The following is a 23,066-nucleotide window of genomic DNA, read 5'->3' on the forward strand; positions in this document are numbered from 1 at the left end:
TTCTTTTTTTGTGGATTTTTTTTTAGGATCTTGTGTGACATCTTGAATAAATATTTTGCCTACTATTTTCAAAAACTCCCTTCAACCGTCATGCAAATAAACAACTTTTGATTGAAACAATTGAGCTGACAAAAGAAAATGCTGAACAGACAGCATCAGATTTCACTGCTCTTTCATGTGCAACTCCGCCATAATGTTGACTTTCAAAACTTGCAGACTGGAAAGCATATTCCGGGCTTCCAGATTGATAAATGCGCGTTGCGTCAATCAAATCGCTTAATTAAATTCAAAACCGCAGAGCCGAGGGAGGTAGATCTGAATCCTGTGGCCTCTGGTGACATTTTCCGTTTGTGTCTCGTGTCTTTCCGAGGGCTCCCCGTCTCCCACTGCCGCCCTTTACAATTCAGATTTATGGAAATAAGCACTAATAGTAACCTGTGCCAAGCTTGACAGACAGCTCTGATGAGAAGTACTTCCAGTTTGTTTGTGTGTGTGTGTATAAATCCGTAAGCAGATTGTCGGTCGTGCTAATAGGTGTGAGTCCGAGATACTGTTCGAGTGTGTAAAGCAGTGCGTGATTTTGAAAAGCTTATTTTTGTGTGCACGTCTGCGCGTGTTTGTTTGCCAAGGAGGTGGCGACTGTGGGAGGGTGAACAAAATGCATTAGAATAACATTAATAATATTATATCTCCCCTCAGCGGAATTGGGGGACTGTGTCAGGAGTGAAAGAGAGAGTTTATGTTCACGGAGTCTAAGTGTGGAGGATGCAGTGATGTCGCAGCAGGTTGCGGGTGAAAGGCAGAGATTAGATCCGCACCCCCTTGTTTGCATTCGGGGATAAGGACGCCTGCTGACGGCTGCTAATTCTGATGTCATGTTGACATGGCTTTTTCTTTGGGAAATCACAATGTGTGAGGGATTTAATAGACTTTGATATGCTTCAGTCAGACTGTATCACTCAGTGTCGTGGTGAGAGAGAGACCGAGATAATAGCGGGAAACTGGTCTTTAAAACGCTGCCTGAGGATCGAATGCATGCACATTGTGTAACTCACCGCACAGTACAAAAGTTCATTGCTAGAGCTGTATTAATTAGGACTGTGCCTTTTAGTGGTTTTGACATTTGCATTATGAATACACAGTGTACTAATGGGCATTCTGATGAAAATTCTCTCTTAAAATTGTTTTTTTTGTTTTTTTATAAGTAATGACCAGTTAGACTAAGACAAGCTTCCTCTACTTTTTGAGCTGATAGTAATAAGTAGGTGTCTGATTGGCCAGATAAACTTGACATCATCAGTTTAAGACCTTAGTTCCTAAAGTCATTATACAGCATTCACAATCTGTTTTACCTTCTTAATATGAATTTTTTTTCTATTTAGACAAGAATGGAAAAAATAAATAAACTTTTCCCACTTTTAATCTCTGATGCATTCATATTTACATTTTATTCTTTAAGCAGATGGTTTTAATATATATATATATAAAAAAAAATTAATTTATACATTTATTAATTTGACAGGCAGTTGAAGGGGAGGGGTTGAAAAATAAGAGGTCTTGTTGACATCAGCTGAAAAGGAAAGTCGTTTCAGAGGCGGAGTAGTTTATTACATTTGAAGGAAACATAAAGAAAACACAATTTTTCTTCTTCATAATAACGTGCACCAAAAAATCATTAACAAGAAGAATGGTAATGTGTATTAAGACGATAAATGGGATCCATTTTGATTTCATGTTGAGGAAAAGTAAATAGCAAGTACATAATTTTGCACACTCAGTCCTTTTTTTCCAGCTCCCACCCAATAGTTCCCTGAAAGAAGAGTTCAGTAGTCCCTGAGTAGGCAAAATAAGACCAACAGGAAGCCATGTGGTCAGTGAGAGTGTAATCCGTCCCTACTTCACACTGTGTCATTTCCCTATGGGGAATGGATGCGCTCGGCAGTGGGAGCTGGCACGGAGAGAGAAGCAGCCATTACTGGCGCAGCCGGAGCTCCCGCAGAGACAAAAGAAATTATAAATATCACTACACTGCCACGACACCCTGCTCTCACAAAGCCTCTCATTATCACCACCAGAGAATGTCAGGGAAGAAATAAAGACTAATGGACTAACCTCTCCTACTAATCGTTTTTTAGACGCACTCTCACAAAGTGCTGCTTCCCTCAAGGAAAATTAGACTTTCTATTTTTAACCTGCTAAAAAAAATGGCAACAGAGATAAGACTCTTCGCTGCCAAGCGATCGGCCTTTTCAAAGGCAACAACTTCTCAAACTTTGTTTTCTTCTTCCTTGCTGCTTGATTTTTGTCTGCTTAAATAACTTTCTTTTCTGTGACGGTATAAATATTGGTATTTATTTAACCATTTAGATTACATGCTCAAAGATTAGTTGTTATTAGGAATGACGGATTAATCCCAGGCATGAAATTCCAAAGTGTCATTTTTTTTTTTTTCACAATAATTAATAGGATTTTCCGCCATAACGGGATTGTGGTTTAGGTTCTTTTATCTGAAGCCGTACAATAGCTGTAAATATGAATTTAAAAGATCAAACAACTTTGGTTCTATTGTTAAGTAGCTTATAAAAGGAGGAAAAATATGTAATGGTACACGGGATGGGGGGGGATGTGGTGTGCTCCCTCTGCTCTCGTATCCATAGCTTCAACCCTTGAGCCGGGCTCTCTATCAGCCCTTGGAGTTTAAAATTACCCTTCTGTCCATTGAAACGGTTCGCCTGTGCTTTGAATTGTGGGTAGAGTCTGTGATGAATCACAACATAGCATTACTCTTTCAACCCTAAACCAATTCTAATGTCCCTATGCCAACGCTAATATAAAGTATGGCTTATAATTCTAGAGATTTGGTAGCTACCGCAATGTCACTGCCAGGTATCTGATCATTACGTTTAGCAACATATTCTATAGATGAGCGAACCAAAGTTAGTCACAAGGCCACTATGGGTTTATGCAGCACTAACATGTGGTTTGTTTTGCCTCACTGTTCATTAAGGAAAACAACAGTTTTCCTGTACAATAATCACAGCCTCAGCACTCACTGGAATGCAGTGGTTTTCCTGTTCGTTCAGTCTGCACACTCACATTTAGCCCCACAATGAAATCCAAGGCCATGCATTCGGATATAACAAGCTAGAACATTTCCATGCCCCCATTTTTTGGAGCTTTATTCAGTCAGATACCACAGTGTTAAAGATACCAATGTGGCCTGAAAAAATCTGCTCTGTGCTTGTGCACATTTCAACCGAGGAATCTTTTAGAAGCATAGGCTTGAATTCGCCATGGTTCACAAGAGATTAGTAGTGCTAAATTTGGATCCCATCTGAACAGCATTGTATCCCGGAGGTCAGTTTAATGTAAATGTGATGAGCGGATTATAACCCAGGGATGGATTTTCACATGATAAAATGACACTCAGTGGAGCCATGTGCTGATGCTCAGTCAGATGGAACTGAAATAACAGTCAGGGGCTCAGTGGAGTACTAGTGATGGTGTCTTCGTTATAAAGCAAGTGCTTTCAATCCAAAGTATATATATACACACACAATTTGAATTATTACTTTTTAAATTTAATTATTAAATTATTCAAATGATATTCCCAGAGCGCACTAACTGTCTTATTATGTGACTTACTGACGCAGGTGCAACTTCACCACAAATCAAACCAGAGACAGAGGCAGGACATTTGAATAAAAGCATAGTCTCTTGTGGTTGTGAGGTCATAATGGATATGCTAATGATGTAACTGTTACCTTTCCATTTGTGCACTGTATGGTTGTGAATCACTGTCATGGTGAAATAAAGCTCTTGCCAAAATGCCTGTGCTGTTGTCTCCACAATACAGATGCCTGTTCTGACAAACCTACCTAAATCGCGCCATTATCTCTATAGGCTCTGGTGTGACGAACCAATGATTCACAGGTGCAAACATTGACATGGTAATCTCTTCCGAGAGCCAAGTGTAAAAGACTGACTTCAAACAATAAAAGGAAGCTAAGAGGCGAATCAGTCTCATCTATTCAATTCTTTGGCCAGGCTGCATAATAAGCAGAGTCCTGTCAAGCGTCGCAGAAAAGAGGGGGAAAAACACAAAGCATAATAAACAAAGCCCCTATTGCTTCTGTTCCTGACAGCACTGCTGCTAAACTTTGAACAGTCGTTATTTACACCATTCGGTCCCCTCTTCAGTGCAGCTGTCGCTACGACATAAAAAGAGAGAAGCCACTCGCTCTGAGCCAGCAGGGAACTGGGGAAAAAAGGTTTAGGGAAAAGGAAAAAAAGAGAGGAGTGGTGGTAGTTACTCGAGCAAAATCATACAAGATAAATTCAGTGATGGTTTGCGGTTGGAGAGAAGAGAGAAGAGATGATTGCACTCCTGAAGGTGAGGCCTAAAAGCCAGAAGGCTGCAGAAAATTGCTTGTTCAGCAGATGCCACCTCCAGGGGAACGTGCTTTGCACCTCCAGCATGTGCGAAGTCCCACAAAAGAGCAGCGTGAAGGACAAAACCAACCCCAGGACTGGGTTTTACAACTCCCTTTATAGCCATGCTAATATACTGCACCTCAGAACTGAGCTTGCGCATGTTTATGATAAAGAAGACAGCTAAACTAGGATATTAGCACTTTGATATATGTTAGCAAAGTCCTGTTTATAATTCTGCACAGGTAATTTACCTTTGATCACTTTGTCCCTTTAGCCTCTACATGCAAATCACAAAGCGATTAACAATAGCTTCTATATCTTGACATGTTCTTGCACACTAGCAAAGCTCTGTTCACTTAAACAACAATGTCTGAGCTAATTACAATTGTCGGACTGCTTTGCTTAATCATATGTGATTCACTGATGTGCAGGCATTGTCTACACTTGTTAGCCCTCTTGTACCACCTACTGTAGCACTGATAATGTATGCAAATCAAACAAGGGGGGAAAAATATGAGCAGAAATATGTTGAATGTGTTCGGACATTGTAGATTGTATATCTCTAATGGCTGCCTTATTCGTTTAGGGATGATTGCTCTGGTGCCAATGATTAATCCCTCCAGGACTTAATGGTGTCAAAGGGATACAAAAAAGGAAAGACAGAAAAACACGAACAGAATTGGAAAGCATAATTAATGGATTCAGATCCTGTTAAACAGCCCCCTCACAGAGCAGATAGTAAAAACAGGGTGCATGGAACCGGCACCCAATTTGTTCACACTTTGTTGTAGTAATAAGATCCAGGCCTCCCTCATGCAGTGGATTGGATAATTAACTCCCTGGGATAAATTCAGAAGAAAGAGGGCCCCCCTTTTGATTTATCGTATGGGGGAGATGTCGCTCTACCGGTCTTTGCAAACTGCTATTACATAAATTGCCTTTTCCACAATGTACTTTTCTCACTGTGAGAGTGACAAAATAAGTTTGGAAGGGTAGATAATAAGGAAGAAGCATGCGTCAAGAAATGAGAGTGTAATGTTAATATTTGTCATAAAGGAAAGCTTTTAAGCATACTTTTCCTGACATAAATGCATTACTCAAAAAATATTAGGGAAAAAAAATGAAATGGCTCCAAAACTAAAAGAACAATAATTTAAAAACCATTTGTCAGACCTATTCAGACATGCTTTTTCTTTGATTCTTTCTTTTTTTTTATGTTAGATCTTGTAATTGACAAAACAGGCACTACTCTAGAGACCTTTGACTGAGTTCCATTCTTAGAAACTGCTGTCTCAGAGAAATGGCAAGCAGCGCAATTCATGTCATGCTAATTTCCGTTGCTTCGATGTGCTTCACCTTCCTGCATTCTATAATCCTGCCCAACAACTCCTTTGGAATGTGAAGATAAACCTTTCCTGCTATTGTCTATTAGAGAAGCTGCCCCCTCCTCTTGGGTTAGTAGACAGTCCTCCAATGGAGGCAGAGGGCCTTGGTTCGTTTTAATGGGGTGCAATTTCCATTGTCTGTTAGCTTTTGGATTATATGTGAGCCTGGATGTTTTGATGCTGATTTATGTCCTCATCACTCCCGCTTTCTCTCTTTCAGAAAAATGTGAAGACCCTGGTAAAGCACCGGACCACAAAGTTATCCTTCAGACTACGAGGACGAAGGTTGAGCCTTCTGATATTTCTTTAAACTCTTCATTTTCTAACCTGACGGGTCCCTCGGACCATGGAGGGACAACGGGATTCACAGAGGACTTTGAAACAAAGCCCTAGACAGGGTTCCACATTGTCCTTTACGTGCTGGTTGTTAGTCTTAATATTGCCTGTAGTGTGCTGTGAACAGTCCTTTACAACATTTCACCCTGAGAGACGAGAATGGGCCTTCAACCACCTGACAGTTCACAAGACGACAGGAGCGATCTACATTGGTGCTGTCAACCGAGTCTACAAGTTGTCGGGCAACTTAACACTCCTAGTATCCCACGACACTGGTCCGGAAGATGACAACAAGGCCTGCTACCCTCCACTAATTGTTCAGCCTTGCAATGAACCACTGGTTTCTACCAACAACATCAACAAACTCTTGCTCATTGACTACTCTCAAAATCGACTGCTTGCCTGCGGAAGCCTCTACCAAGGTGTCTGCAAACTGCTACGGTTGGACGACCTCTTCATCTTGGTGGAGCCCTCTCACAAAAAGGAGCACTACCTTTCCAGTGTCAACCAGACTGGCACCATGTATGGAGTCATTGTGCCTTCGCAGGGCAAGGATGGGACCCTCTTCATTGGTACCGCTGTGGATGGGAAACAAGATTACTTTCCAACCATCTCCAGCCGGAAACTTCCTCGTGACCCGGAGTCTTCGGCAATGCTGGACTACGAGCTACACACTGACTTTGTTTCATCGCTCATCAAGATTCCCTCCGACACACTGGCTTTGGTGTCTCATTTCGACATTTACTACATCTATGGCTTTGCCAGTGGGAATTTTGTCTACTTTCTGACTGTGCAACCAGAAACACCTGAGAACAGCATGTCTTCCAGCGGGCCCTCAAACGACCTGTTTTACACCTCTCGAATCGTCCGACTCTGCAAAGATGACCACAAATTCCACTCCTATGTGTCGTTGCCTATCGGTTGTGTCCGAAACAGGGTTGAGTACCGCCTTCTGCAGGCGGCCTACCTGGGCAAGCCTGGGCGAGTGCTTGCTGCGTCCCTTAACATTAGCGCTCAGGATGATGTGCTCTTTGCTGTATTTTCCAAAGGTCAAAAACAGTACCACCTTCCACCTGATGACTCGGCCCTCTGCGTCTTCAGCATCCGTGACATCAATGCACGGATCAAGGAGCGTATGCAATCCTGCTATCAGGGAGAGGGAAACTTAGAGCTCAACTGGCTTTTGGGAAAGGATGTACCTTGTACCAAAGCGGTAAGATTTTTTTTTTGTATTACTAGCCGTAGCAACTAGCTTGCTAATTAGCTTGCTAAACCAGCTTTTGTACATGAAGCATTACTTTAGATGTAGTATCTGAAACCTTAATCATGGACGTTCTTTCCAAATTGTACTACTTTAATTGAACTTGTTGTTTGCATGGTTTATTTAAGAGCTTTATATAGAGCTCTCTGCCTTTGAATGCTATTCTCTTAGCGCAATATACATTTTTGCCCTCTCAGATACGGATAGTTCCCATGCCTGCTTCTGCTTACTAGAAACCACAGTAGATCAAAACAGTCAGATGGGGAATTGTTACTAAGTTTGTTTTCTTTGGAATGAGAATATGATCTGCATCATAATGTTTACGTAGCTGGTTGTTGTTCTAATATATCCATATTTCATTCTTAAGAGTGTAATAGTATACTATCCAAGCAATCCTGTTGACCCCTGCAACCTACATGATTGAATGACAGGCATGGTCAGGGTTGGTCTAAGCGTGAATGTACACCCCAACAAATCCCATGAAAGGAATTCTAGACTAATCCTTTCAACTATTTTGGTAATTGTAAATTTGCTAAATATTCTTCATCCATCTGTAATTATGTCTAATTGTTTAGCGTTGATAGTATAAATGGCTACATTAAAGTTTGATACACATAGAATTCATGTCAACATGATAATATTCTCCAAATTGAAGCAAATTAAATATTTATAGGTCACTATGGTTAACTATAGTGATTAGGGTGATTAGTTATGCATTGCATGGATGCAGTTATAATTATTATTATATTTTTATTAATGCATTTTTTTGTAGTTTTGGTATTTTTGTACCACTTTTTGATAACATTGAATCAGTTAACATTGGTTAATGCGTTAGGTGTCATGAACTAACAATGAATGCATTGTTGCATGCACCTTTATTATTCAAGGTAATCATCTTTTGTTTTCTTTGTTCTTTACTAGTCTTTCTCCATAAAAGACCACAGTCCTTTGAGTCTCTGCTGTTTGACCACTATTAATTCTCTGTGCAAATGCATATTTACAAGTGACCACATTGACAAGTGGTGCGTTGATGTTTGCATAAATATATAAATGAATATGTGTATGTTTTTATTGCTCTCACTGGTTCTTTAGCATATGTGTGCATGAAGTTTAAGTAGAGTCTTAATGATAAACCACTGATACGTGGTTTCCTCCAGGGTATCCTTTATTAGCTTCAGTAAATTCACCATTAGCATGATGTCAGAGGTGATTGTCACTCAGAGGAAAACATTATTGAGTGTCTGAGCAGGGTGGTCTTCATAGTACCCGACTCCACTCTGGTCCCATTAAGGACCCTAGAGGATCCCCCATCTGACCCCAGGGGGTCCGTCAATGGCTTATGATGTCAGCCTGCCCTCCTCCATGTTTTTCTAGGCCTCATTTAAAAAAATTGCAATAGAAACCTCCTGTGTCTTCTCTCCTGATCCTAGAGGAATGTGTCAGGATTGACTGAGGAGGAGGACTTGGATATAAAAACATGAGGATAATATGTACTCTAAAACTCAATACTGTTCAATAAATCTATGGTATTATGCAGGTTGATCTTTAACAATTTGAATAGTGAAGCCTTTGAACCCATACTAATCAAATGCCAAAACTAACCACCCCCTTGCTGCCACCAAGCTTTTTTTACTCCCTTTTCAAGACCAGTAGGAGTATGAAAATATTTTTACAGTGAAATAATACTCCTTAGATTTTTTCGTTTGCTATCCAAGCTCGTTTTACCTAAACATACTACTAGAACTCCCCTACTGTTATGTTTTTATTTAATTTCCTTTCAGTTATTTCAGGCTATTTTTGATCACTGGAAACATGGCCTCTGTGCAGCCTTTCGGGTTGGTTTCTTCAGCTCTAGTGTCTCTGCTGAATCTCAGAGAAAGTGAAACTAAGAAACAGAGGGCGAGAGGAGGAAGAAGAGAAGTCATAAGCCAAGAAGACCGAATGAAAGATTTATCACAGAGCCCAGCTTGCAACTGTCTTCCTGCCTGGCCAACCTGCTCGCTGCTTCACATCCAGCCCTTTGATGCTATTCACTCATTCAGCCGGTGTTACGTTTCATCAAGCTGCCTGATCAAGCCTATCGCTGTGCCAGTTTGAGCAGTGATCTAAGGACACTCTATTGATCAGGTGACTTCCAAAGGAACGACCCTTGTCCTGATTTGTGTATGGAACAATAACCCCCTACCCGAAACAGTAGTCATGGGAAAGGGGTTCCAGTGATGAGCATTAAGGTTGGCGTGTGAATATCAGGCACTGAAGGTTGGCATGTGAATATCATGCACTTTAGGTAGGTTTCATATCAGAGAGCACAAGGGAGGCAAAACTTGACACTGAATGTTCAAAAGCTCACACTCTGTCAGTAGAGGTGCTTGGAAATCATGGAAATCTATGTGCATTTTTTTTTTAGGTAAGTTGAGCTTGAATAACAAACAAAAATGTATGAGGTGTACTATATTATTGTAAAAATATTTTCCTACTTCTGAAATGGGGGTAAAAAAGTGTGTTGGCATCAAAAGGGTGGCGAGTTTACTGTGCCATTTAATATGTGTGGGCTCATAGACTTTGAAGTGCTAGTCCTGGTACTGTCCACTCCAGATTTATATAATTTATCATTAGGGCTGGGTATCGATTCAGATGTTACAATTCGATTCGATTTCGATTCGCAAGCTCTAATTCGATTCGATTTCGATTCTCGATTCGATTTTCGATTTCGATTCTCGATTCGATTTTTCCAATTTCGATTCTAAATTAATTTCGATTCGACTCACTCAATGAATATTAAATACAAATCCTATATTTATTAAAAAAAGAAAAAGAAAAGAAAAAAAAGTGAACAAGTTTTCAAGTGTTTAATTAATAAAAAGAAATTAAGAGCTACAAACCTGTATATTAAACTCTTTTTATTTTAGGTACACTTGGGTACATTAAAACAGAACCCAACTCTATATTTCAAATGCATACAATGAATAGACAGGATTTTGATGCAAGATGAAAAATTGATGCTGAAAATTGGACAAGTCAGAACAGTCGCATGTCTTGATCAAACAGGTTAACAATCCTCACATAAACCCACATATAAAAACGTTGCATATAATATAATATGTGCCCTTCCTGTCTAACAGCTAGGCCATACAGAAATTGAATAAAATTATCAAACAGTCGGTGTTGCATTAATTATAAATTATATATTGACTAATCAAAGTTACAAAAGTTCTTTATTCAAGAGCAGTGAGTGTTTTTCTCTGTTCTCTTTGTTCTTTGATTAACTTAAATGACAGAGATAATTAGGGGCTACAGTGTACTGTCCCTTTAAGACCAGCCGCTGTTGACAGAGACGCGGAACTCACACGCGGACTCATTCTCTCACGAGGCACAACTCTTCACGTTCGTCATAAGACTGCTCTTATGTTATAAAGATACTCGACAAAAATACATTTTGGCATAATTGTGTGTGTTCTTCGTTCAAGCGCGAAAGATAATTCTATTCTGTGCTGTCTTGTGCGCACGCACGATATCATCGCAAGTTTTTCTGTCACAGTCACGACAGCATTTTGGCAGCATTTTGGTCATATAGCCTAATTCCGTATAGGCTTGTCATAGCGATTGCGATATGATTAAACGTGCAGCACTAATTGAGGTTATTTTATGATTTAGATAAAACTACCATAAAATCTCACAGCATTAGCTATAAAATTGAGTTTGCAAGCCTATGAACAGTGGAGGAAAACTAATACATAAAGATGGAAAAAAATCGATTCTTGGCGTTTGAGAATCGATTTTGAATCGACCACATTTAAAAAAACGATTAATCGAAAAATCGATTTTTTTGCCCAGCCCTATTTATCATTCAATAAAAATGAATTATCATATTGAATGATTGGCAAATTGTATGAATTTAGAAACGTACATTTTGCTACTGGGTTGCTACATTTTTAATAATTACATTAATTTGAGCTAAAGTAGCAATTTATGGTACCATTTCGATGCCAGATTTTGATGTTATTGAAATGTTCGATTGCCAAACAGTTTTGGAAATGTGTTTTTTCCCTTTGAAGTATATAAGATGTAGAATTAATCCTTTGCTGTACATTAGCATAGGACTTGCAAGACTAGAACATAGCTGCCCGAGGGCATTACCAAGATGAACGCAGAGTGGACTCACTTTCTTTAAAAAAGGACTTGGCATACAAATGTAAATCATGTAGTCAAATGCCAACAGTTTTTTGTAGAACAGATCTAGGCATCTATTTTTAGATTCGAAAATAAAAGAAAACACGATGAAGAAGGGCTGGAACACTATCTGCAGAATACGAGGCATTTACATCCCTGCTTTATTGCCGTCCCCCAGCTTGTGAAGGGCTGGGAGGCAGTAAAGATTTTATAGCGTGAGCCTGTAGTCGACCAGGCTGATATTAAAGGGCTGTGGAGTGTTGGGGACGAGCAGTGCTGCGTTCAGCATCATGACCGAGCACACAGTATCCATCCCTCTTACTCTACATGGCACTTTGAGGCCAGTGTCAGTCACAAACTCCGATGACCTGAATCGAAACGCCGCCGAGTGTTGTAACTCGCCGCCCCAACCCAAATGGGGATTGATAGTGGCCCATGCTGCATGTGACATGAAAAATGGGCCATAGACCCTCCCATTAGATTGTAAATGTTTACAAGCTTCAATCTCTTTAGTTTAAGTTGGTGTGTATGCGTGTGTCTGAGAGAGAGGAGAAGGTGCAAGGGGAGAGCAATAGAGACAGAGGGAAGGAAAAATATGGGTGTTTCTTTTGGCCCTTTTAGGACTTGTGGACACACCTTTGATTTCAAATGAGCTATTGTGTTAAGCAGCATTCTGTATTGGAAAAGACCTTTTTTTTTTTTACTTTTTTGGAATAGAATGGCAAAAAATGTGAAATATTTTTGGATTTTCCTTGCTAAAACTAATAGCTAGCATTTTACACACACACACACACACACACACACACAAACACACACACACACACACACACACACACACGCACACACACACACACACACACACACACACACACACACATACAGTGAACCGGATCATTGTTGATTCTGGAACAACATTCCAATCAACTAATCTGATTTGAGGAACACGTTTTCAGTGTATGTCTTTCAACCAGGGTTAGGCTCTTCTACATATAATAATAACAATAAAAGAGAAGTAAAAATTTGGTAAAAACTATTATAGAACTATTATGCACTATAGAAGTTATGGAAACACCCTGTCCCTGACTAGATCATTTAAGTCAGAATTAGGGACTGTGTGCTTGTGGTTTCAGCCCCAGTCTCGTCTGTATAGGTCTTGCTTTCTGCAGGTGGAGTGTGTAAGTGTGTGTGAATGTGCTTCCGTCCCCAGCTGGGGTGAGCTACACTATTCTCATAGCACAGGGTAATGAGGCAGTCTAGGAGCTCGGCAGTACTCACCAGAGCAGAGCGGGAACATGTCTGCCCAGCTGAACAGAAAACCAAGCGGCTGGCTTGGGAAACCACACTCAATGGTTCAGTTACTGTCTCCCCTCAGAAACTGAACAAGAGTCAGTATTCTCTGGCCTTCACTGCAAACCCAAATCAGTTAATATCATCAGTTTATAGTGTGATTACACTGAATACCACTGTCACTGAAAACCCTGAAATGACAAGGAATGTTTTCTAAAAATGTAATTTCCATGCCTGGAAACGCATATTTTGAAGACAATCATTCAAAAGTTTTGGGGTCAGCAAGAATTTTTTAAATGTTAAGTTTAATTATATTGAATATAAATATATTGAAGTAGAAAATGGTAATTTTAAATCTGTGATGGCAAAGCTGAATTTTCAGCATCATTACTCCAGGCTTTTATTGTCACATGATCCTTCATAAATCATTCTAATATGTTGATTTGGTGCTCAAGAATTCTCATTAACATTTTTAACAAATGGTTGTGCTGCTTAAAATTTTGTGCATTTAGAAATCTGTTGTCACTTTCATTTAATGGTTCCTTTCTGAAAAAAATATTACTTTTGAGTGGTAGTGTATATATATTTAAGTACTTGCTAGAAATTGCTCTTAATCTTTATAAAATATATTTGTACAATTATTTTCCCTTGATCATGAATATCTGCATTTTTTTTCAGCATGTGCAGAGTAAGAAAAAAAAATTATGACAGTGTAATATTTCATTCAGTATTTCGGTGTAATAGAGTTTGTAATGATCCGTAAAAAAAAAAAATTCAAATCTTTTTTATTCATTGTTTTGTACTAAAATCAACCTTTAGTGTTGCCGGATCCATTTCTTACCTTCACTTGACAACAAAACATACTGATGATGACGCTGGGTCGGTTAATGTGATTTGTGCTTCTCTGTATGTAAAATCAGTGCAACCTTTTCACCCTCCTACTGATGCCTGTATAAACAACCAAACCGACCTTGACTTTTTGATTCCAAGCAAACTGCTGACTCTCGGTTGACCTTTCTCCTCCTGTAGCCTGTCCCTATTGATGACTCCTTCTGCGGTTTGGACATCAACCAGCCCCTCGGCGGCTCTCAGCTGGTGACCGGACACACGCTTTATACGGAAAGCCGGGACCGCATGACCTCGGTGACCTCCTACGTCTATAATGGCTACTGTGTGGCTTTTGTTGGTACCAAGAGTGGACGACTGAAAAAGGTGAGTCTTGAGTGCAGGAGTTTTAACTCAGCGGTGGACTGAATGTTGTGGCTCTGAAAGCTGAGACGTTTTACGGAGTTGGAAATGTTTGAGTTAAATGGAAAAGTTCTAGACCTGTAACCTAAGATACAAGCAAACGGTTTTGTTCGCAAACAGTGTCACGTTAGTTATTAATGATGTCTTCTGGAGAAGCACCACTTTGAACTGCTCTACTGGCCTCATTTAAAAGTATAGATGGAAAAGTGGGAACCAGAAACTTTTTTGCCTAAATATTTAATACCTTTTTGTAGGATTCTTCTGGTTCTGTTCACTTTCTCGTCCATAATGGGCAGCTTAAAGTGACCTCAGGGGTTCCTGTCTACCTCCCAAGTCTATACATTTTTATAGAATGTCTTCTCAGCCAAACCCAAGGAAAGGACGTTAGACACAAGAGCCAAATGCCGTTGAGAGTATAAGGTTATCAGATGCTTAATTATAATATCTTTCAGATAAAGACCATTAAGATAACATGTTAAACATATCTTTTGGTTGGTAATAGTAGTGTAATAGACAAGAAACCGTCACTCAACTTCTATCAAAGTCAACATGAACGCCATTCTCTTACACATTTGATTTGAGTATTTAACAAGAATCAGATGTAGTAGTCGGTGTTAGCTGCCGTTAAATTACTGTGCTAACTAGGCTGTGTTACCTACAGTTCAACATAAGCATAAAACAATAACTAAATAACTTTTTTATCTAATTTGATATGTTTATTTTCACTCTAAAGAGGCTTTTGTACCTAAGGAACGTTTTCATAGTAACTATAACTATTGGCTGAAATAAAGCACTCGCTTTTTGCTGTGTTCACACCGCAGGAACTGGGAATGATTTTAGTTCTAGGAACGCCTTTTGGGGGAACTAAATTAGCTCCTACTTCAGAGTCGGGTCTAACCCAGCACAATAGGAACTAGTAGTGACGTAAGTGTACGCTGATTGGCCAAACGCATGTGGAAACACCTGTCATCTACCACACAGCAAACACTATAACACTTTTCGTATACTGTTACTTTCTTTCTATAACAGTTCTATCTAATAAACGTATTAGACAGGACTGTTAAACAAACCGTAAACTAATGAATACGGAGAATGGGAGCGCTGTGTGCTCAGGCATTCTTAGTGGCATCAGAATAAAAGTCCCACACAAAAACCAGAGTGGCAGGACATGTGAGTTACTTCAGAGTTCTGGGTGCGAATACACCCAGGAAAATGTCCCTAGGGGGAAATTTAGCTCTTTGGGTCCTGTCCTGGTGGCTAGTTTTTTGTACATTTTCATTTAATATTTAGCTTTAATTTCAGCTTTATTTTAATTACTGAAAATAATTTTTAATGGTTTTAGTTTAAAAATTACAACACTAATATACAGTAAATGCACTGAAATATGTAGATTTCATGTTGACTACAGATCTATCTGTGTGGTTCAAAATGTTTGCCCTTTATTGAGCTGACAGTTTAGTAAGTGTTGACATGTTAGCATGTGGCCAATGGAACTGCTGTGCTTGGTAACAAGATGAGACTACCTTCAATATGCAATTATGAAGATGACTAGGGGTCTGTCAGCTGCTATTGGGACTCATACCTCCTTTGGGACACGACAATGTTGAGTGACAGGTTAGGCCCTGTTAGACGAGCAGGAACAGGCATGCCCACCTCCTGTCCTCACCCCACAGCAGCTGAAGGAGACACCAAAGAGATGAAGACGGAGAGAGACCTGCTCTACAAACGCTGGGTTTGTCCCTCATTCCCACCTGCCCCCCTACAAACACACACAAATAACAGCTGCCTTCCCAGACGCCAGGGAGAACGGACAATGTCAAAGAGTCAAACCGAGTGTTTGTTTCATGCCGGTAGCACGGCAACGTCCAAATTGTGTTTTGCGCCTTGATTAATTAATTTATAATTGAATCAGCACCGCAATCAGGAAGTGGCATCGGAGGCATTCGCTCTCTGTAATCCTCTTGTTTTAGTGGCTTATTAATTAATGTTATTATTTTTTTCCTCCTCTCGGTTGGTACAATCAAATTAGGCCGACAGCGCTGTGCTCTTAGAAGTGCTGCCGCGGCATGTTTGTCTAGCCTCAAGCTCTTTGTTGAATCTCAGCCGGTGTGTATTATCGCCGCCCTAGTGGCCAGAGAGGAAAATGAGACGTACAGATATGGTGGGATTAGGGAGGTATTACCCTAGATGGAAACGCTGAGTATCTTGCGATAGTCTCTGCAAACCCTGAGGATTCGGTCACATCTGCACGGGGCGTAACAGTGTCGCAGGAAGAGGATGAGACAGTCTTATGAGAGCTTGTGTGTTTTGGAGAGGTTAGAGAGCTATCGCAGCCCCAAAAACTGTGTCTCTTGGAGAATACACAAACGAGTCCAGAGAGCTCAGGAAGCTGGTATTTGTGAGATTTTTCTCCATGAGCCTTTGCCTCAAGCTGTCTGGCTGTGTTCCAGCTATAAACTATTTAATAATATTCACCATATATCCTCTATGAGTTTGCTAGTCATCTAAAATTAAGCAGCATCGCGGATAATATGATTATTTGAATATGCTTTTTATTTGGCCATGACGATTCCTAATGTCTCCAGATTCACCAGTATGAAAGTGTTAAGACGTTTTAGTAGCACCTATGATTTATTTTTAATGATTTTTCTATGAAAGTTTTAATAGCACCTATGATTTTTAGCTTCAGAAGCAAAACTGGCATTGGAGCTTGTTAGCTCAATTCATTCAAATACAATTTTATTTTACTCATTTGAATATGTATATATTTGTAAATAATGCTATTTTTTTATTTTACAATTTTCTAAATATAATTTTCATTTTTAGCTATATGGCATGGCCCTAGTTGCTCTCATGTTGATGTTAACCTATAGACTGACAGGATTTTGATGCTCTGTAGGTGATATATTGTTGCACAGGGGTGAGTGGTTGTGCCTCGTCCTTTGAAGAATGGAGTCGGTTGCATGATCTGCCTATTCCTGCCCTCCACCTGCAAGAGGAGGGGGAGGGAATGGGAGAAAGAGGGGGAAAGCATAGCACAGTGGCAGCAAGAGAAGGGAAGAGACTGATGAAATGTGAAATTTAGCTCAGCTGAAGAAACCGGGCTTGCACTGCTGCCTGTAATTGGATTGGCTCCTTTCCCAAAGAGCAAACCCACCACTCTCTTTTTCTTTCTCTCCCTGCCTCTTGCTCTCTCTCTCACTCTCACACACATACACCAATTCCCCATTCAATCGACAGAGTCCCCTGCTGTACTCTTTCCTCTCTCTCATCATTCTCTCTCTCTGTATCCTGGTAAAGCAGATACTGGGACTCTTTCAGCATTGGCTCTTGTAGCTGGAGTAGTAGCCGGACACACAAGTTGAGGAAAAAGCCCTTTGAATGAATTAATAAAAGCAGACCCTGTGCTGACCCACGGTGATATTGTCCTCATTTCAGCAAGCGACTGTAGGTTAAACAGTTCTAGCATTAGTCATTTTTACAATCCTTTTCTAAAATGTTGTCCCACTGGTTTAGGTAGTGAAAAATTGGATATTGTTGAATGTAAGCAACATTTACAGCAGTGGGGATTTCTTCAAGACTGCAAGGGAAGCTCGGCTTCCCCTATAATGTCAAAAAATTCATGGTCAAATATATACTGTTGTGTTAACATCCTGAACAGGACACTGGTCAGGTCACTGGAAAAGACGCCTAGTTGGTACGACAGGGTCACAGAGCATTTCCTTGAAAAGGAACGTAGAATTTATGTATAAATAAATAGACAATTTTTATGATGTAGGCCGAAAATTTGCTTCCCCTCTTTGAAAGACCAGCAGCCGCCACTGATTTACAGCCATCCACTGGACTTTGAGATTGATTATTAATTTGCAGGATTCGGAAAACGTCGTAATAATTTGTACTAAGTATGTAACAGTATATACATTTGGGTCAATGATTTGGTCAACCAGTGATTATTTAAATGTAATGGCTGATAACTATTTATCCTAAAAGGGTTAGTTCACCTAAAAATAAAAATGCTGTCATTATTTACTCACCTTCATGTCGTTCCAAACCCGTAAGCCGTTCATCTTCAGAACACAACTTAAGATATTTTTGATGAAATCCGAGAGCTTTCTGATCCCTCCATAGAGAGCAACATCATAGCAACGTCATTGCAACTTTCAAGGCCCCAAAAGATAGTAAAGACATCGTTAAAATAGTCCATGTGACTACAGTGGTTCAATTGTAATGTTATGAAGCGACGAGAATACTTTTGTGCTAAAAAGAATAAACAAAAATGACGACTTTATTCAACAATTTCTTCTCTTCTGTGTCAGATCTCCTACGCTATTCACGTAGTAAACACTGTACAGCGCTTCTCATCACATGGACTATTTTAACAATGTTTTTACTACGTTTCTGGGCCTTGAAAGTTGCAATGACATTGCTGTTTATGGAGGGATCAGAAAGCTCTCGGATTTCATCTAAAATATCTTAATTTGTGTTCCGAAGATGAACGAAGGTCTCACGGGTTTGGAACGACATGAGGGTGAGTAATTAATGACAGAATTTAAATTTTTGGGTGAACTAACTCTTTAAACTTTTAGTGAAACAGCTTGAAGTGAAACTGAGCATCAAAATGTTATCATTTAAAGTAGAAATTTTTACGTATTTTTCATTTTTTGGGACATCATGGAATTACGATTATTATTACCTTTATTTTTATTTATTATTTATAAAAAAAATTAGATGTACCATGATATACGAATATGAATTTAACCTGTAGTGTATATTTAAGTATACAGTATCACAGTACTTGATATTACTGTCTGATGCCATCACTGTACCATAGTATTTCCATTGTACTTTTCTGTTAGTAAAAAAATAAGCTCGAGTATTTTCTCATATGGTCACTGCTATATTGTGCTGTTCTTCTTTTTACTGTCAGAAAATGTTACAGTATTGTGTGTGTTATAGGCGCCCGACCTTACACCGGTGGCAGTGCCCTCTGAGCTGATGGGTGGCAGAGCAGGGATACTGTTCACCTCAGCGGGATTTTGGCAGATAAGGGTGGCAAGGACAGCAGAATGAAAATCAGTGGCATTCAACGTCCCATTCAGCCATTTTACTTAGAGGTCATGATAGCATCTGATTTTAGTAAGCGTGTGAATTTATATTCAAACATGCAGTTCTACAATTATGATACTGACTTAACATTTACATTTAATATTACAGTGTATATATCTTATTTGTAAGCATATATGATATTCATATTTTGCTATTGAAAATATCAGCCTCTGTTAGCAGAATTGCGTCAGATTAATTATAGGGCGTGAAGTAAAGTTTATATTGTGTTTTAAGTGCAAATCTCAGGGGAGAGTGCGGTCTTTCCTGAGAGGAGGGGGAATACGTTAGGAGCGATCAGCCCCAGAGGGTTGCTTTTCTCTTTGATATTGTTTGAGAGGAAAAGACCGCATGCTAAAATTAGATCTTTAAAGTTATCCCACTGGGAGATTAGTGCTGATTTGAGATGGTCACACCATCTGAACTACATTAATCCAATCAGAGCGCAGGCATTGTGAACTGTGGGACTGAAGGAAACGGTGTGACTCAGGTTTACTAAAAAAAAAGTCAATTGAAAAGAGCACCTGGGCTAATTATACGCGCCCCCATTAGACATCCTTCTTTTCTAATTGGTGGTATAATAAGTACTGTGATATGAGGAGTAGTTTGCATGACCTACATGGTAATTCCACTCATGCAAAAATCCCCAAAGGGAAAGGATTCTATGTCTGCATTATGTAGTATTGGGAAAGCTACTTTGAAACTTAGTTTTCCAAGCCACAAGCTACTCATAATTTAAAGTAGATAAACAACAGTCACGCTGCTCTTTAAAAATATAGCGAATATAGCTAAATTAATTTGTTAAGCTAAGTATTTAACCAAATATCAGATTATATGATTTATTTGTAGTTTAATAAGGATCTTAATCAGAGTGGCAGCACTAAAGTATAATACATTTACAGTAAATGCAAATAATAAAACTAGAAAACTTAAAATATATATATATATATATATATGTTGTGCTGTCAAACCGATTAATCGCGATTAATCACATCTAACAAAAAAATGTGTACACACACACACATACACACACATATGAATAAACTTTCTGTTAGATGCAATTATTTGCAAAATTTATAAGTGATAGATGAGGTGTTGAACATATAATATAACTTTTTTTTTTTTGTCTCTTTTGCTCACCAATATATGTATTAAAAATGTATCAACTAATTTCTTTTTTTAAATCGTTCTGACCCGAGTGTATTTTTAGTGTATTCTTTTCAATGCTAGTGTATTTTGCTACAAAAAAAAAGAAAACAAATTGTTGCTTAGGGAATTGGTTATTCATTTTACATGATCAAACATGTTCACTGATTTAGTAACATGAATCAGACTTCTGAACTCTACAACTGAGTGAGCAAGGACAATTTAGAAGAGCACGTTTGATTATTTCCATTATTTGTGTGACTAAAAGCTTCATCAACAATATAAAAACCAGCAATGTAGCGTCATATCATGCTTCGTTGCTAGTTGTTGGAGAAACTAGCTGACTATACCATTTTGAAAACGGCTGCACTATAGTAGCACTATCATTCTCCATGAGAAATGTGGTAGCACTTTATTTACAGTCCTGTTCGCCGTGTACATACTATGTACTTATTATACTAATTGCAATAACTGGGTAATAACTAGGTACTAACCCTAAACTTACCCCTAAACCTAACCTTAACCCATGTAGTTAGGTTATATTACCCAATACTTTGGGTAACATATACTGTAAAATAATTTTAAGTAGCTTCTCCCCAACACTGTTTTTGTATGTTGTTTTTGGTGGCATTAACATCTGAACCACAAACAGCGCATTGGGCACGCATGACCAAACCGATTCCTGTCATCTTGCTTCGTTAGCTAATCAGCATTTAGTTTGGACTGTGTTCCGACAGGGCTTGGAAGAACGGTTCAGGTGTCTTCCTTCTGGCATCCAATTGAGACCCTAATTGGACAAATGTCTCATTGAACTGGTTAAGTGAGTTTCTGGGCACCCATCCCAATCTCCTCGACACTGACATCATTGCTGACATGGTGGATGTGTTCGGGACTGGAGCAGGGACGCAGCCGTGATCTGCAGCTGACTGCAGCACATGAAAGAAACTGCAGTTTAGTGCACTAAGCATGCAGCTGTGTCTGCTAGTTAGCTTAACCTCCATTGGTTTTATCCCAGAAACACCTTTATTTTGTTCTTCGCATCCCTAGTGGTCTAAAGTGCTGTCTGATGTGCTAGTTGCTAAAATCTTTGATGTGCTGGGGAACATCTGGGTTGGTGGCTTTAAAGGGATAGTTCACTCAAAAATGAAAATGGTCATCATGTTCCAAACCTGTATGAATTTCTTTGTTCATTTAGGAAGACATTTTGAAGAATGTTTGTAACCAAGCAGTTGTGTGTATTTTTTCCATATGGAAGTCAATGGTTCCCCACAACTGTTTGGCTAGGGTTTGAATTTTAATTTTTGGGTGAACTATCCCTTTAACGTGTTTATCTGTCCCAGCCTGTAGCTTCCTGATTCTACCGTGTCGTTCTTTTGATTTGGTCCGTAATGAGCCATGGCTGAAGACGTGCATTATTGTCTGGGGAACACAGCAGGAAAGAGAGATGGAAATGGTGAAGGGGAGAAGAAAAGCTTTAACATGTAACATGCTTTCCAGCACTTCTGTAGCTACTTCAGAATAAAACCATTTCCGTCTCATGAGAATACACACAAAACTAGCATATGCTCACTGAAATGTACTGTAGCGGTATGCATTTTTAAAGATCCCATGAAATGGCTTGACACAGTTTTCTTTGCTATGTTGACATGTTACACTTTTTCAAAGCTAAAAATCTTTCGATTACGTCACACTCGTGACGATCGGGAATTTCACCTGAGAGCAAAAGATTTCCCAACGCAGATTTTTGCATTTGGTCACACGGATTTGTCACGTAAACCTAAAGAAAGCTGCTTGGTTTGAAGGTGACTTCTGTGTGAGCTGTGCTTCATACTATACACTACTAACATTTGACAAAAGACCTTTTTTTCCCATGAAATTTCACTAATATTTCGTTAATTTAACCACATCTTGGCTTACAGAACTCTGATGTTGATCTCATATATTTACATAATCGTTTTTAGAGTCTTTCCAGATGTCTATACCACACTCTCCTTAGAGAGATAGGTAGAGATCATTTTTACTTAAGCAGAAACTTAATGAGTCATTTAGAAACAGCCTGTCAGCGGCAAAAACGCTCACTAGAGTTTGCTCCGCTAAGCAAAACTTGCCCGGCAGTTATGTGTTAATTTGTTTTTTCAAGGTCAAGAGGGCATCCGGCACATTGGTTTTCATACTGGTGGCATTTTCTCGACATACTGCAACACTACAACAAATTCTGCTGTTGTGCGGCAACACAAATTGGTGTATCTGCAATGTCGTAGGCTGAGGTTATACTTTTCTCCTGCTGTTTCATAATTACTTGAATTGGACGCTTTTTGTAAAAGCCAAGCTTTTCTTCTTTTAATTTCATATTTAGTGTGGTGTGTTGTTATCCTTGATTTTCTGGCTCTAAGTATTTTAGTTGAAAAAAAAAAGAAAGAAAAAAAATTCAGCCATTGAGGACAATGCAGTATCTGCTGCCAGATACAAACAGCTACGGGATGCATTTGTTTAAATGTTCCTCTTGGTTTCAGTGTTGTAAGGAAGCTTCAATTACATTGAACACAAATGAGCAAGACAATCGAACATGCGTTTCAATCATCATAACAATTTCTCACTCCTCCTTCAATGTCATGTTGAATTAGCATCAATCTGCCTGTAAATTGAATGCTTTGTCTATTTCCATCTGTCTCATATCACTGTAGTGACTTAAGACA

The 23,066-nt window shown here is 39.2% G+C and overlaps 1 protein-coding gene across 1 annotated transcript in view; it reads left to right on the forward strand.

Moving 5' to 3' along the window:
* Positions 1–23,066, forward strand: part of plxna2 (plexin A2) — a 204,843-nt gene that overhangs the window by 22,911 nt on the left and 158,866 nt on the right. Inside the window, exons 2-3 of the mRNA XM_082146376.1 lie at positions 6,040–7,368; positions 13,903–14,085. Of these exons, the coding sequence (XP_082002502.1) occupies positions 6,166–7,368; positions 13,903–14,085 (1,386 nt within the window). The 5' untranslated portion in view covers positions 6,040–6,165. The remainder of the gene's footprint in view (positions 1–6,039; positions 7,369–13,902; positions 14,086–23,066) is intronic.

This window comes from Leuciscus leuciscus (genome assembly GCF_965113295.1).
Source record: "Leuciscus leuciscus genome assembly, chromosome: 18".
Lineage (NCBI taxonomy): Eukaryota > Metazoa > Chordata > Actinopteri > Cypriniformes > Leuciscidae > Leuciscus > Leuciscus leuciscus.